The sequence below is a fragment of the Saccoglossus kowalevskii genome, chromosome 4 (assembly GCF_978046115.1).
Source record: "Saccoglossus kowalevskii chromosome 4, keSacKowa6.1, whole genome shotgun sequence".
Taxonomy (NCBI): Eukaryota; Metazoa; Hemichordata; class Enteropneusta; family Harrimaniidae; genus Saccoglossus; species Saccoglossus kowalevskii.
Window position 1 is genome coordinate 43521111 of NC_140644.1, and position 17854 is coordinate 43538964.

Below are 17854 nucleotides of genomic sequence, written 5' to 3' on the forward strand. Positions count from 1 at the left end.
TTTGACTTCGAAACACAAAATATTCAAAGAAACCAGAGAGCTTTCCAATTGACGTTTATTCCAAAATTTGGAGGTACTGAAAGCATCACTGTTTACATATCAATACACTCTGGTTATCAGGTGACATATTGCAGAAGGATGTATTCTGATGCATGAAATAAAGTAGTCCCTAGAACATCATGGCTTAAATAACAATATAGAAAGTGGAGTTGTGAATAAAACTGATTTCTAATTTTTTTCAATTTCTACTTTTATAGAAGTTAAAGATATAATTATGTATTTATTTTTGTAATTTTTGTCAGAGGCCACAAGAAAACATTTCAACTAAAATGTATACACGACAGGGATATCTTTTTATATTTGAAAAACGTAAGTACAATGAACCTTTCAAATCTCACATGTGTATGTGCATTATGTTATACATTTGACCTTTAGAGGGCGCTGTTCATATAAAATAGATTTATATCACCTGAGTAAGGAATCAACCTACACTGTAACCTTTGTGGGACATACAATTAGTTCGTTATAGTGAAATGTTCACTATAATGAAGCACATAATACATTGGGTTTGTTGTGAGCGGGAGACCTGCTCTGTGTTCATTATATTAGGAAATTCATTATAAAGGTGTTCATCATATGAAAATTGGTGCTTACAAGTCTTAGTAGGGGATTTGGATTATAACACGATCTAAATCCAACGTTAAGCCCAAAAACGTTCCATTGTTTTTAATGCCAAACCCCTTTGTTAAGTACAACAACAAATATTTCATTGGTGTTTGTGAGCTTTTGTGTGATTGGTCAATGCATGGACAGCTCTTCCACTTCCGTGTTTTACTCCCTATCAATTTGGGCCCTGTTTAACCATAGACAGTATAGTAGTATAGTAACACCAATGTAAGGTGCAATCTCCTTCCCAGAGGCCTTTGCGCTTTACGCAATAGTGCCTCTGCCAAAGGCAGCCTTCAATTTTGTGGTCAATCACCTCACTACGCACGGCCATTTTCTTGTACCTGTTACATCTGAAAACGTACTACAAAATGTGGGGAAAAAACGTATGTGACATCGGAACTATTTATTAATGTCAGACTTCAGTAAAAACGTAAATACAAACCATTTTATCGCGAACTATGTTTTGCGAGGTAATGTTATAGTGGTGAAATGGCGCACGAGATACACTAAAACTTGGAGGAAAGAAACGTTCTGTTAACGAATATAATTGGGAAAGAAACATTAAAGACTAATTTCACTGAAAGGGGTTTCCTAACATTTCCGTTCATCTTGTATTCTGGTAAATATTTCAATACTATTTCTGGCTTGAACGGGTTTGATTTTCCGCGTCTAACAGTCATAGAACACAAAGGTTCTAGTAAGTTTATAAAGTTATTTATTTATGTTACATTATAATGCTTTGGCATCTAGGAAATTATTGCACTTTTCTAAAGCAAGTCTTGTATATTTTATTCTAATTACTAAACATTTTATTCGGATTCAGGGCGTGAAACGTCTTATTAAAGTGATTAAAGTAACCAAGTGACTTTCGCATAACTTTGTTAACCGCCAAGGTCTTGTAGTTCAAACATATTCGAATATGCAAATGAGTTCTATGCAAAGCTGCTTTGTGCAGTGATAAGTAACGCGTATCGAACTGTGCGGAGTTAACACGGAGACGTCCGGTCGTCTTCGTTGATAACTCGCCAATTCAACACAATCGTGGTGGTAAACTGTTTAGCTGATTTTTTCAAAAGATGGATATTCAATTCTTATTCATCCCAACTTATTCTGAAATTTGAGACATTGTTAAAAAAATCCTGTGCAGGGATATGTCTGATGTCAACTAACAATACGCAATTATCCAGGCAATACTAGAAATTATTGCTGATACTAATCATGGGAAGTTGGATACTTCAAGTTGAACGTGTAGTTTCCGGGCGTGAAATAGACGAGCATAATCTTACTGTCACATGTTTTTCGTCTTAGCCTTGTCTTTTCGTCTTAACCGTCGCAGTCTGCTTCATTGAATGTTTAGTTAAATAATTGATAAACATATATTCAGTGTGAGACGATTCAAACTTGTCCCTTCCGTTGCCAACGTATTAATATACGGAAATAGCATGTGTGTGCGTTTGCGTGAGTGAAAGATGCAGGCGAAATTTCTCTTCAGTTCTATTTATTTCGAACGCGCGTGGTCGGCGCCTTTGATTGCGTTTATTTTGTTCTTTCATTCGCGAAATCTATCGCTGGCACCGTTTATTTTGTCATGTCTCACAACTGAATGTCCAAGCTGACTTTGTTTGGGTTGTATATAGTTTTGTGGACAAGGGAGGTCATCTTGGTTGCCTAATTAACTAATTAAAATACCTGTCAGGTAAACTGCATCTCTATCTTAACGAGAAATCGAAATAAACATTTAGTTTATGTTAACGGTTAGTTTAAATCAGCTTAACTTTTTTCCAGCCTACCCTGCTACAATAGAATCACCGGAGTTGCTTGTCCTTCCTACTATATTGTCTATGGTTTAACTCCGGGGTTACGTCCAATCGCCACCCTCTTGACTGGAGATCTGTGTTAGAAAATAAACCTTTGTTGTTGTGGTGTACGCAAGAAGATGAACTACTTATATTTTATAACATCACTTCACCTATTAACAATTCACCCCTAGACGTGATAATTTCATTTCAATAGTAAAAATCTGTTCTCAAAAATCCAAATAATCACAACCTCACCGAAATTCATTTTCTATTCTTACCCACAAGCCACACCCAGATCATTTTTTTTTTTTTTTTTTTATTTCGATTATTATTATTATTATTTTTTAATCATTACTTTAGTCTTAATGTTTTGTATTATTAGTCTAGTTTTGTTTAGTGTAAATGTAACCATTTTAATTCCTCCTGGGGAATTTTACGTGTTTAATAAAGTATTACTTTAGTCATCAAAACGAGTGGTCTGGGGTATACTAGTACTCTGACCCATGCCGAGGACTTCCTGTTTGTAATGCTATATGATAAATCAGATTAACTATCACGTGAAACCAAAGACAATTGTCTTTGGTGAAACCAAATGAAAATCATTCTAAAATAACGTACTTATACCCAATTGATTCTGGAAGAAATGACATTTGCAATAATAATCGATGAGCAGGTCTGGGTAGTAATGTTCGGTTGACGAAATAGACGATACAACAGTACTGATTGGACCTATATGAATGCTACTCTATTTCACATAACCAAATGTTGTTGTTTTTTGCTGTCGTACATTATCTTCGGTAACAACTCCGAAAGTGAAGTCTTATATCTTCAGCAGAACGTAGCCGTTAAAACTTGCAAAACGAGTCTGTTTCGATCCATCATCGCTTAAGCAGCATACAATTTATTTATTTTTTGACTCATTTAAAATATACGAACGGTGTCACTATTTAAAGCTGCATTTTGTCCGTCTCTGGCGTGCTACAGAATGACATAGATCTTAGCCGATCATATTTTTACAAAGGACCTGAATGTACAGCACTAATTTCACCCAACCTCCTGCTCGCTTCTGCTTTTCGATCATTATTTTTACTCGCTTTTGCAACCTTATGTTGAATAATTTCCGCTTAATTTTTCGAGCGCGCGAACCCAAAAATATCGCTCGTCTGCATGCTCGCATTTTAAATACATTGCCTGTATCACGTAATTGTCTCGATAATCATGTTGTTGAAACGATATATAGCAGCCCTGGATTCAAACGGAACACAGTCCCACTGTACGTTTCGACAACTCATGTGCCAGTGTTAAAACAAGTGGTCAGTGTTTTTAATAAGCGAGTGAGAAAAAAAAGGGATAAAAACATGGTCGTTTTTCCGGTCGGAAATTAAGTTATATGTTATAAAATGTTATAAAAGCGAAATATTGGGCAAAATGAGTATTGATGCCCATTTATAGCTTGACATGCATCACCAAATGGGGACATGGTTAGAGTTGGTAGTACCATGGAAGGTACTAACCCATGGTAGTACCAGTACTAGTACGCGCAGGGAGGGAGTCCAGAGGGAACAGCCAGCATCCCTTTTACGGGAAAACGTGAAATCTCAACGGATTTGTTTCGTTCTCACATGTAATATTAGGTTTTGCGGGCTTCTGAGTTCAAAAATGATGACTAAATCAGCTAAAATGCAAGTGTTTAGAAACATACCTATGCAGAAGTTGGTTTGCCAGTACTTAATCCATTTTTAACACCTAGGCTACTCTATTGACATTGGTTGTTTATTTCAAGGATTTGGCACTTGAGTTAGCTGATAAGCCGTGTCGAAAACGTGCACAAAACGACCATTCTGTGCACGTTTTCGACACAGATTAAAAACCAGTTGTAAGCACAAATTTTCATATGATTATATTGAGGTTACAGTGTACTGTAAAAACATTAATGTTCACTGCTATTTAATTATTCTATTTTCATATTGGAGCTTATTCACTCAGTAAGTTCTATTGTAATTTCCTATGTTCACATAGAGTTCATTTCGATGGATTCATTTGATTGCGTGAATAGCGAAATTGAAATCCACTGATAAATTAATGCCATTACTCAAAACGTTTAGCTATTTTAAATTAATATTTAGGACAATGTTTTACTGATTGTTATATACATCAAAGATTTGCTGCTTGTAGCAATATGAATACGCTGTGTTCCACTTTGGGCATTTTGACACCTTGATCGTGTGAATAACATCAGCTTTTCTTATTCCTCATGATCTTTGTTGCCATGGTTTCAGGCGCATTGGTGTCAACCTGGGTCAAGCATTACTGTATGTATAACAAAGATAAAAAAGTGTTGACAATGATACCATATAACCAAGCCCAAGGTAAAATAACAAACTCAGAGAACGTCACTATTACTACATGTATTCGGTAAGTAACTCACTAAGTATTGTATATGGAACCTAATGGGAATATACTGTAATTTTCAAGAAATTCTTGGAAATTTATCTTGCAAAATTAAACAGTTGACAGTGATTTGTTTTTTATGACATATCTATATTTAACTCATGATATAAGGTGTGTAATATTTATTCATATTACATGTATGGAAAATCTAATCCTTGCATGCCGTTTTCCAACCTTACAGTGACATTGTACAAGATTTAAACAATATTATATGATCATTTTTACTGACAGAGAAATCAATGATCACCGTTTTGCAATTTGTAGCCTTCTTTCATCTTACAGTGTGACACAAATCAAGCATTCATTGAAATATTACAAAATAGTACATGCTTGTAATGTTCACGTATATCAAGAAATATTTTCCTGTCTTATGTACGCGTACACGTATGCAGCAAAACAGTTTTATGGATGTATAGACTGAATGTTAACACTTTTGTTGAAATGTACATTTTCACAGGAGAATGGCCGATTCTATAGACAAGAGATTCTGTTTTGATATAACAATACAAGAAAGGTAGGTACTTATTAATTTGATATCATACTCGTCTAACTATTAGGGGAAATGGTACGTGTTTTTTTTTTGGTAGAATTAAAATTGGTAAATGAGTCACATCGTCATTAATTTCCTTATGCATCATAATCACATGTAATCATCTGTACATATACACTAAATGCTATGACTGAATCTTATAGTGATGTACAATGCATCATGGGATATGTCCTGTGAACGCTATGACTGAATCTAATAGTGATGTACAATGCATCATGAGATATGTCCAGTGAATGCTATGACTGAATCTTATAGTGATGTACAATGCATCATGGGATATGTCCTGTGAATGCTATGACTGAATCTTATGGTGATGTACAATGCATCATGGGATATGTTCTGTGAATGCTATGACTGAATCTTATAGTGATGTACAATGCATCATGGGATATGTCCTGTAAATGCTATGACTGAATCTTATAGTGATGCACAATGCATCATGGGATATGTCCTGTGATTGCTATGACTGAATCTTATAGTGATGTACAATGCATCATGGGATATGTCCAGTGAACGCTATGACTGAATCTTATAGTGATGTACAATGCATCATGGGATATGTCCACTAAACGCTATGACTGAATCTTATAGTGATGTACAATGCATCATGGGATATGTCCAGTGAACGCTATGACTGAATCTTATAGTGATGTACAATGCATCATGGGATATGTCCACTAAATGCTATGACTAAATCTTATAGTGATGTACAATGCATCATGGGATATGTCCACTAAACGCTATGACTGAATCTTATATTGATGTACAATGCATCATGGGATATGTCCACTAAACACTATGACTGAATCTTATAGTGATGTACAATGCATCATGGGATATGTCCAGTGAATGCTATGACTAAATCTTATAGTGATGTACAATGCATCATGGGATATGTCCATTGAATGCTATGACTGAATCTTATAGTGATGTACAATGCATCATGGAATATGTCCTGTGAACGCTATGACTGAATCTTAGTGATGTACAATGCATCATGGGATATGTCCAGTGAATGCTATGACTGAATCTTATAGTGATGTTCAATGCATCATGGGATATGTCCAGTGAATGCTATGACTGAATCTTATAGTGATGTACAATGCATCATGGGTTGTCCTGTGAACGCTATGACTGAATCTTATAGTGATGTACAATGCATCATGGGATATGTCCTGTGAACGCTATGACTGAATCTTATAGTGATGTACAATGCATCATGGGATATGCTGTAGGTATAATGTATTATGGTGTATGGCAAAACTATCAACTGTTGTTCTATTTTGATAGGAATGGTCCAATCACACTACAAGCATTATCTGAAGAAGACAGGAAGTTATGGTTAGAAGCAATGGATGGCAAAGAGCCAGTGAGTTTGGAATAAATTTTAGTATTGTAAAATCTCTAGTTTTGACTTCTCTCCAATTTAGGCGTCAGGGAAGTATGAAAGGTCTTAATTTGGTTCTGAAATAGGCATCACAAAATATTGAAAAATTACGATCAATCAAAAAACATGCTCACATGATAACAAAAAAATACTGTCGAGCGGAGCTTATCATGTGAGTGATTGTTTGTTGTCGTCATCCGTGTCAATGTTTTACTTTTTCGACTTCTTCTTGAAAACTACAAGCCTGAATGCTTTGCTATTTTGTGTATATGTACCTTGAGTAGACTCCTCTTAGATTTGTTCATTTCGTGATGATATCTTCAATTCTCTAACTTTGGTGAATATTTTTGTAATTTTTGGTAAAAAGTGGTATTTTCGACTTCTTGTTGAAAATCGCAAGTCCGATGTGTGTCCGTCTGTTCCACTGATATCTCAAGAACCATACATTGGTTTTTGATGAAACTTGGTGCATAAATGCTCTGGGCCAATGCGCAGATTTGATTAGGTTTTGGTAAAAATCCATGCATATTAATTACCTAATTTGCATGATAATTAGCTGATTTTTAGCTGTTCCATGACTGTTCCACTGATATCTAAAGAACCACTCAGTGGATTTTGATAAAACTTGGCACATATATGCTCTGAACTAATGCACAGATTTGATTAGTTTTGGGTAAAAATCTGTGCAATATTAATTACCTAATTTGCATAATGATTAATCAATTTTTGACTTTTCCACTGATATCTCAAGTACTAATCATCACATTTCAATAAAACTTGGTACATAGATGTCATAGGACACTGCACAGACCTGACAGTTTTTAGTTAGGGTAATATCAGTACATATTAATTACCTAATTTTCATAATTAATTAATTTTCAGCTTTTGATATTTCAAGTAGTAATCATCACATTTTAATAAAACTTGGTACATAGATGTCATAGAACATTGCATAGACCCGATAGTTTTTAGGGTAATATCAGTACATATTAATTACCTAATTTGCATAATTAATTTTTAGCTTTCGATATTTCAAGTAGTACTCATCAGATTTCAATGAAACTTGGTACATAGTTACTTAAGGACTTTGCAGAGACCTGATTAGTTTTGTGGTAAATATTTGTGCATATTAATTAACTTATTAGCATAATTAGTTAATTTTCAGCTTTTCGTCTGATATCTCAAGTACTAATCATCATATTTCAATGAGACTTGCTACACGGATCTTCTAGGACTATGCAGAGATATGATTAGTTTTAGGGTAATTAATTGTGGATATTAATAACCTAATTTGCATAATATATAAAGTACTCATCATCACATTTCAATGAACCTAGGACTATGCAGAGACCCAATTAGTTTTTGGTAAATATTTATGCTTATTAATCACCTAATTAAAATAATTAATTAACACTGATATCTCAATTATTGATCATCACATTTGAATAAAATTTGGTACATAAATGCTCTAGGACAATAGACAGGCCTGATTAATTTTGGGTTGAAATTTGTTCATAGTTCATAGTTTTTTAGTTCTAATCACATTTCAATGAAACTTGGTACATAGATATTACATTACGCAGACCTTATTAGTTTTACACTCAAATCTGTTCATATTAGTTACCTGATTTACATAATTAGTTTTCAGCTTTTCCATCAATATCTCAAATACAAGTAATTTTGAATTCATTTTAATGTGTCTTCAATACTCTGAGCACACGGGAGTTCTTTCTAACCTTTCTTTGATTTTGAATTCTTGTTGAAAACACCAAGTCCCATTGCTTTGATACTATACATATTGTTCATTTTTATCTTGCCCGAACCATCAAAGATGGAAGGAAAAGGTATATTAGGGGGAAAATTTGTGTCCGGCATTGTCGCTGTCGTCGTTAATAATTGTTATTGTGTGTGCACAATAACTTTACTAATTCTATTCCAAACTTCATCAAACTTGGTCACCTTATTCATCAGTATAAAGTCTTCTCTGAGTTTGAACAACAGATGTCCTGTATGAAAATATCATGCAAAAATTGAGAAAATCTGATAAAATATTTTGACTGTTTCTACTTGACTGATCACTGGTGATATGCATCAAAGGTCACTGATCTCAGTGGAAATATGCATTGTTGTCTGTGTTCAATGAAGCAAATCATTTATCTTGTAATAATATCCTTGGTAATGTATCCCCCAAATCCCATGGGAATACTATACTGGATTTCAAAACCAACTTGTGGAAAGGTTTATTACAGAGTATTGCATACTAACCCCTTTGGTTAATGAAATTTTAATTTCATAAACAAATGGGATAATTGCCAATTATCATATGAACTGGTTAAATAAAATCGAAATAACAGTGGATAGCTCCCGTAGGGGGCGTCCTTCCCCTGTCATCTGATTTGCATTCTTCCATTTTTAACCACGAGATTGCCAAAATATCATTGTTTTTGCGGTGGAAATACATTGTTACCACCCATCAACACAGCCACCGAACTATTAGTGTGTCAGGAAGCTCTTGTGGACATCAAGAACTTCGTACTTAGTCACCTTGAGTAAAAAATTGTAGTTTTAGTAACGAAACTCAAAAGCCCGCCTTCAGTTTCAAGATGGCGGAAAATATGGATACCGGAGAGTTGAACACCGTTCATCCCAGCACTTCGGATTCAAACACTTTCGGACGAAAGTGTGAAGAGTGCCATATATCGATGCTCACTTACGATGATCACCGTATTTGCATTCCATGTGGCAGAAAATGTAATGGGCACATCAACTGCGGTGTTTGCTTCGCCTGGTCGATAGAAACTTGGAACTGGGATTCCCGCCTACGCAAGTCAACGGGAAAATCAGGAAAGAAGAAATCCAAAAAACGTCATTTGGAGGAGTCTTCGGTTTCATCGGTACCTACCAACGCTGAGGACGAACTATTGGCAGACGAACCCAACCAAAAACGTCCAAAGGAGACTGACAATGAGCAAAGTGTTATAGCTCATTTACAGAACAAGGTGGATCTACTGACCAGAAAAATTAAAGTTTTGGAAAACCCAGTAGACGAAGAGGTACCACCAAAAGCATGGAGTGTCAGCGCTCTCCAGGCGGAAAAGAAAAAATCCTACACAACAGTGGTGCGAGAAAATGTTGAAGACGCACTGGCTGAGGCAGGCGTGATTTTTTCTACTGAAGATACTACAAGCAACGCGGGGGAGGCCGGCTCGTCGAAAACCACAACAGCGAGTGGTACCAACAAGGAGGACCCCGAATTCAAAATCCGCTCCGATGCTATCACGAAAGGTGCGGTTATGGTCAAGAAAATCTTACCTCTACCGATTCCACCGATGGCGGACGCCCCACGTTTCTCGATCGGTTTGTCTACACTGCCGAAAAAGGACACTTTTGCGACTTCAGCAATGCTACCATGGTCTCCCCGACTGACACAAGGCACTGCTATAACACAACGCGTGATCGGAGGAGGCAAATGGGATCGTGAAGTTACCGAGAAAACCACTACAGCCACCAAGGACGACTTCTTGGGGACTAACCAGGACGATTGGAGCAGACGCTACCAAAAAGTTATACCGCCCGCTGATGAGTGGAAAACACCGGTCGGTACCGACGCCAGCCTGCACGAACGACCTCTCGGCGTACAACCACCAGAACTGGAGCCATGCGTCCGGGAAATGGTCGCCGAAGGAAGTATAACGAAACATCCACTCGGCAAACCACAAGTTTACATCCCGTATTGCCTGTCCCAGTCAACGCTATGTAGATTGGAAAACAACGTTTGGGACACTTCTCTTGCATTAAGCCATAGAGAACTTTTCACTACTACTACACAAATTCAGTTAGCGAAATTCAAAACAGGCAACATCACCAAGGATGAACTGTTTAGCACATTAGAGCCGCTGTTGGTCGCTACTAACGTCGTCGACGCTGACATAATACAGAGTCATCTCCAGTTACGAGCGACTATTCAACACTCTCGCCGTGCAGCAGTTTGGTCCGCTATGCTAAAGACAGCCGCCAACACTGAAATCAAGAACGAATTGGCGACGATCGATTTCAGAGGGACCAAATTATTCGACGGAAAACTCAGCGCTGTGAATTCTAAGTTGGATGAGAAAGCAGCGGCAAAAGTTAACCGTGTGATGATCGAAGGCGCCTTTAAAGCCAAGCAAGCCGCTAATAACAAGCAGAGCATCGCGACTAAGGCGAAGCCAGTTAACCAAGCTACTACGGGTCAGCCCAAGGGAAACACAAAGGCAAACCCGAATCAGGCAAAAGGAAAAAGTGGAGACCAGCAGCGACAGAATAAACAATTCTCGAAACAGACTGGTAACACTAAAAAGTATTCCTGACTATACGTCAGCAAATATTGTAATGTATCAAAACAAGGTGCGATTAAACATGTCAAATATTACTCAAGTCTCCGAGTATTTTTGTCAAACAAATCAAACCACAGATCCCCTTACACATATACCACTTGCATTAAACGATTCGGTTCAGTACCCAGGTCGGCGGGAACCAAGTCGTGCAAAACATCGTGCATTAATCGATTTTGTTCAGTGCCCAGGATGGCGGGAACTCAATCGTGCACAACAAAAACACGGTCGGCCGCACCTCAGGTCGGTGGGCGATCGTATAAACAAACAACCGGCCCAATGCGTGGACCTAGGGAGAATGACGCATCGACCGGTGAAAAAACAGAAACCCGTAAGGCAGAGTCCCTACTCCCCTCCAGGTGGGAAAAAAAGGGGGGGAAGGACGTTAAACGGGAATATAACGCCGCATTCACTCCAGGGGGAAATGGAGAAATCGGCGATGTCAATGTATACCGCCACAAGCGACCGAGGGTTGGTGAGTCCCTCGACGCCGGTGGCACTGCGTCTGCAGAAATGTATTCCCCGGTGGAAAGAAACGATAAACGATCTGTATGTGATATCGATAATAACACACGGGTATCGAATACCGTTGATAAAAGAACCGAAATGCGAAAAAAGAACATGTATTTCGGGGAAACCGGGCTCTACTCAGTCAACAATACTGAAAGAAAACGTGGAAATACTACTCGAAAAAAAGGTAATTCAGCGGGTACTAAACCCGAAAAATTCTTTCATCTCGAGGTTATTTCCCGTCAAGAAATCCAACGGTGGGTACAGGCTGGTGCTGGATTTAAAGGAGTTGAACAAAATTGTGAAGAAAGAAACGTTCAAAATGTTAACTCCGGCACTAGTGAGAGCGTCAATTCAAAAAGGGGACTGGATGACGTCCCTCGACTTGACCGACGCTTACCTGCACATACCAATACACACAGAAAGCAGGCGCTTGTTACGATTCGTGGTGAACGGTGTAACGTATCAGTACACCGTCCTACCTTTCGGCCTGATGTCAGCCCCACTTCTGTTTACAAAAGTTCTACGCACAGTGGTGGCGTTGCTGCACAAGAACGCAGCAGACGTCAACCCCTACTTAGACGACTGGCTGATAAAAAGTCAAAATCGGAACCTGATTTGTCAATCAACCGAGCGGACTGTCAGTCTACTGCTAAAGCTAGGTTTTCTGATAAATATGGAAAAATCAGAATTAATACCGACGCAGAAAATAGTCTTTCTGGGCATGGAACTGGATGCGGAGAAAGGCATGATCCGACCAGCCCAGCACAGAATCGACAATGTACAAAAAATGATACAATCATGTCTAAAACAAAAACAAGCCACACTACGCCAGGTAATGCGACTAGTGGGGATGTTAACTTTGATGAGGGGCTTAGTACCGAGAGCGGCACTACAGTCCAGACCGATCCAACGCCTAGTGTTAGACACACAGTTAAAAATGCGACTATCAAAGGACGGGATAAAATACGAAAAACTGGTACTGTTCACACCGGCCTTTCTGGAATCACTTCCGTGGTGGGGCAACCTCAAGTACCTCACGGCGGGGATTCCCATGGACAAGGCGAAACCGACAGTAACGTTGGTGACGGACGCATCCATGACGGGCTGGGGAGGGCACTGCATGGACGGGATTGCACACGGTCAGTGGAACGAAAAACAAAGGAAATTTCACATAAACCGGCTGGAAATGCTAGCGGTGCAGTTCTCCCTGCAATCCTTCAAAAAAGCGGTAAAAAACCGGGCCGTGTTAATAAGATCCGACAATCAGACTGTAGTAGCTTACCTCAACAAGGAAGGGGGAACGAAATCACAGTCGTTAAACGACCATGCTGTAGCAGTGCTAAAGTGGTGTGCACAAAACAAAGTCGAGCTGATGTGCAAACATATACCGGGAGTCCAAAACGGTGTAGCGGACTCGCTATCCCGGGGGAAACCCTACGACGACACAGAATGGGAGCTGTCACAGACGGCAGTAAACCTAGTGTTCGACATGTGGGGGGAACCCCAGGTAGATCTGTTTGCAACACCGGAAAACAAAAAACGTCCCGTTTTTGTGACGCGTTATCCGGACAAACAGTCACTGACGTGGGACGCACTTCAGATGGAGTGGGGCGGAATGTTCAGTTACGCATTCCCACCATTTCCATTGATCCACCGAACGTTACAAAAACTGGAACAATCGGAGAACTCGCACATGATTCTAGTGGCACCGAACTGGCCGTCTCAGACTTGGTTTCCGTTACTGCTATCTCTGCTAACGGACCATCCGAGAAGCCTGCCACAAGAAATCACGTTGACACAACCTGGCGGTTATACACCAACCAACCCGGAGCTGTACCAACTTCACGTGTGGAAACTATCCAGCAATTTAGAATTGCGCAAGGGTTTTCAAGCCAAGTGTCGCAAACAACGACGGCCGGGCTTAGGGATTCCTCAAATGGATTGTATCAATACCACTGGGAAAAATTTCGTAATTGGTGTCTTGCAGGGGATATACATCCACTCTATCCCTCTTTGCCCCAAGTAGCGGAGTTTTTTTCTTATTTGATCAACGAAAAAAAGTTGAAACCAGGGACAGTGGAAAACTATAAATCGGCGATCAACTCTGTACTCAAACTAAGCCTAGGCAAAAACATTTCGGATGACCCGAAATCTCCGATCTGTTCAAGGGCTTTATTACACAGGCGGGCCCCATTGAGAGGTACAAAGCACCTGCATGGAGCTTGTCAGTAGTCCTTGAAGCGCTACGACAATTCCCATACGAACCGAAGGAATTGGCGTCACTACAGGACTGGGCGAAAAAGACTGTTTTTCTGCTAGCACTCGCTTCAGGGAGGCGAGTTAGCGAAATACACGCTCTGTCATTTGAAGACAATTTTACGGTGTTTTATCCCGATAAAGCGATTTTAATGACATCAGTAAAATTCAGAGGAAAAAATCAGAAACTGCACGAGACGGCGACTCTGATCGTTATCCCGGCACTGAGCAATATTTCCAATGAAAAACAAGACAGAATTCTTTGTCCGGTACGTGCGCTAGCTTATTATAAGAAACGTACTTCCGGGGTCAGAAGGGGTCAAAGGTCGATGTTCGTTTGTTACCTAAAAGGTAAACAAAGCTCAGCGGCGTCGAAATTCACGTTAGCGAGATGGGTAAAAGAGACAGTTTACCACACTTACAGTGATAAGTATTTGAGCCACAGAGGCAGGCAAAGTCACTGCCAAGATGCATGACTTAAGAGGCATAGGTAATACATTGGCATTTGCTAGCGGAGCTTCTTTAGCCCAGGTGCTAGCAGCCGGGTCCTGGAAAACTAGCAACACTTTTCTCTCTTATTACCTGAAAGACCTAGCGGCCGAGTCACAGGGCCTACACTCGTTAGGCTACCTAGTGACAGGCCAAGTTGTAACGAAACAATAGGGCATGTAACTTCCCGCAACTGCAAGAATTATTCAGTTAGCGGGAGTTATACAGTTAGGGGGATGGAATTTTTTCAATTCCATAATCAGGTGGGGTAGTATTTATCTGCCAAGAGATATTCTCTGGTAATCTGTCCCATTTGTTTATGAAATTAAAATTTCATTAACCAAAGGGGTTAGTATGCAATACTCTGTAATAAACTTTTAAAACTAGCGCCGAAGGCGCATATTAGTTTTTATGTTTATATAAGAGATTGCATACTTACCTTCCCACCCAAAACCACCCCAGATAAATAGCTACGAATCAATATCGTGGTCAAAAAGATCTGGAAGAATGCAAATCAGATGACAGGGGAAGGACGCCCCCTACGGGAGCTATCCACTGTTATTTCGATTTTATTTAACCAGTATATATGATAATTGGCAATTATCCCATTTGTTTATGAAATTAAAATTTCATTAACCAAAGGTAAGTATGCAATCTCTTATATAAACATAAAAACTAATATGCGCCTTCGGCGCTAGTTTTAAAAAATTTTTGCACAGTCTGACACACATTTGCAAACCTATCAATAAGATCTTTACAGAAACCAAGATGTCAGAAAATCAATATAAACACTCCTATGAACTGGGTGCCAAACTTTGATCAAGATCTGAAGCTAATAGAAAATCTGTTTAGTTCAAAGTTATCAAATCAAAAACAATACATAAAAAATACATAAAAAGCAAAACTTTGCATCCACATTTTGAAAAGAAAATTGTACTAAAATATATGTATTCTGTATTTGACAAACAGTTCATTCGACAAATGAAAATTCACAGGAATTTGTTTCAGCTATTAGAACAGAATGATAGAGTTTTTATAATACTAGTTTAAAAACACACTTCAAAGATTGCAGTGTTTGAAGATGTAGATTCTCAGGAGGCAACAGTACTGTTGACTTCTCCCTCCACTGGACACCAACTAACTATTTAAGTTGATTTGCATTACAAAGCAGAGCTTGCAACATGATAGCTATTCATAGAGGGTGTTTTTTTTTTTACTTTTCATATAATATAGTAGTCACACAATGAATACAATAAGGCAGTTCATATTTGTCTCAGTGAATCATTAATTTTTGACAGACACCTGTACAAAATCCTTGGTCAAAAGCCAGCTAAGATTTTCTGTTATCTTGCATGTTTTATGAATCTATTCACGTCTAAATGCAGCACTTTTTTTTGGAAATGAGGCAATTGTTTTCATACTTAAATATCTGAATTATGTTCCTTAAAATAATTAAATAAATCAGGCACCAATCTTTTTGTAAGATATTTACATCTTTAAAGGACATTAGGTAGACTGATTCCCCACTGTTGGTTCAACCCCAAAACTTGTTTGTATTCAAAATTAATTATGACAATGCATATTTATATTGAAAACAGACTATTGAGAGATTGAAATGTTCGTAAAATGACACCCAAATTAGAGATTTTTCTGTTTTCTTTGTTTGTATGAAATTGTGTTTTTGTCCTCTATACATTTGTCAGTCTCAACCTGTATCTTAGACATGCTTGGGCCGGCCAGATTCAAACTTCCTATATCATACATATTGGGATACATATGCATGTCCATTCATGGCGTAATCTGATTCAAGATGGCCATTTTTGTGCAAAAAATTCTTCAAATTCAAACATTTCTGACATTCCAGGACTTTGTGGGACCTTAATGCAGTCACTTTGTTTTTCAGATAGGATTTAAAATGGCCAACTGGTCGACAATTTAATAAATGAGCCATATCTCTGACATGCCTTGACCAATCATGTTTTTCACTTTATATATACATCATACCAGTCATACATGTTTCCATTTCTATTTTGTTCAAAATCAAGTATTTCTGTAATTCTGAACCGCTTACATATATACGTCATACACTGTATCAGATGTCTTATAATGTGAGTTTGTAAAAACCACAATATACAATTTGCTGTGTGTAATAAATTCCATACAAAACGTCCAAAAATCCTTTTCAGCAAAAATTTATTCCAGCTAAAATAAAGTATTTAACGGTATCCAAGAAAACTACCAACAGGCAAGGTTTTAAAGTTTCACTATGTTATTTTGTAGATTTATATTCAACCTGGTAGAATAGCCAGTACAGAAGAAAGTAAGTAAAACCATTTTGTGGTGTTTCCCACCACTATTCACTGCTGATATTTTGTATAAAAAAAGTGAAGGTACACAAACTTGTAATAAAATGCCAAGTCCTAATCTGGTGGCTAGTTTGAATCCATTACATTGTACATGCATAATTCAAAAACTAATTTGGTTACTTCAAGTCTGAGTTTGGACTTTTAGATTACCGGCCCCAAGGAATAACTTGACAAAGTTTCAGTAACTTTCAAAAATTCTTCAGTTGCATTCATATTTAAGCTTGTTGGGAATAGTTTGCTGAATATATTTATCCATATTGAGATGTTAGCTTGTATATTCCAGGGATGGTCAATTGCTATTGTTTATTATAATTACAGATTTATTAAATGATATTGGAGCTACTTTTATCAAGAGATGTATAGAAGCTATAGAAAATAGAGGTAAGTACAGCCATGTCTTGTACACTAGTTTTTGACTCCCGTGTGAGAAGCACACAATGGGAGTCTTTGCCTTTAGTGTGTGTGGGTGTGTGTGTGTTCCACTGATATCTCAAGAACCATACTTCGGTTTTTGATGAAACTTGGTGCATAGATGCTCTGGGCCAATGCACAGATTTGATTAGGTTTAAGTAAAAATCCATGCATATTAATTACCTAATTTGCATGATAATTAGCTCATTTTTAGCTGTTCCATGACTGTTCCACTGATATCTAAACAACCACTTATTGGATTTTGATTAAACTTAGAACCTAGATGCTCTGAACCTATGCGCAGATTTGATTAGTTTTTGGTAAAAATCTATGAATATTAATTACCTAATTTGCATGATAATTAGCTAATTTTTAGCTGTTCCATGATTGTTCCACTGATATCTAAAGAACCACTTATTGGATTTTGATTAAACTTAGAACCTAGATGCTCTGAACATATGCGCAGATTTGATTAGGTTTTGGTAAAAACCCGTGCATAATAATTACCCAATTTGCATGATACTAAGTTAATGTTTAGCTGTTCCATGACTGCTCCACTGATATCTAAAGAACAACTCATTCATAGATGC

The 17854-nt window shown here is 38.0% G+C and overlaps 1 protein-coding gene across 2 annotated transcripts in view; it reads left to right on the top strand.

The window, feature by feature from the left end:
* LOC144352636 (rho GTPase-activating protein 26-like) overlaps positions 1-17854 on the top strand; it is a 140910-nt gene that overhangs the window by 57580 nt on the left and 65476 nt on the right. For both annotated transcript variants that reach the window (XM_085498157.1, XM_085498158.1), the window contains exons 10-15: positions 303-369; positions 4748-4883; positions 5377-5433; positions 6760-6838; positions 16768-16807; positions 17172-17234. In XM_085498157.1, coding sequence (XP_085354283.1) covers positions 303-369; positions 4748-4883; positions 5377-5433; positions 6760-6838; positions 16768-16807; positions 17172-17234 — 442 coding nt within the window. The remainder of the gene's footprint in view (positions 1-302; positions 370-4747; positions 4884-5376; positions 5434-6759; positions 6839-16767; positions 16808-17171; positions 17235-17854) is intronic.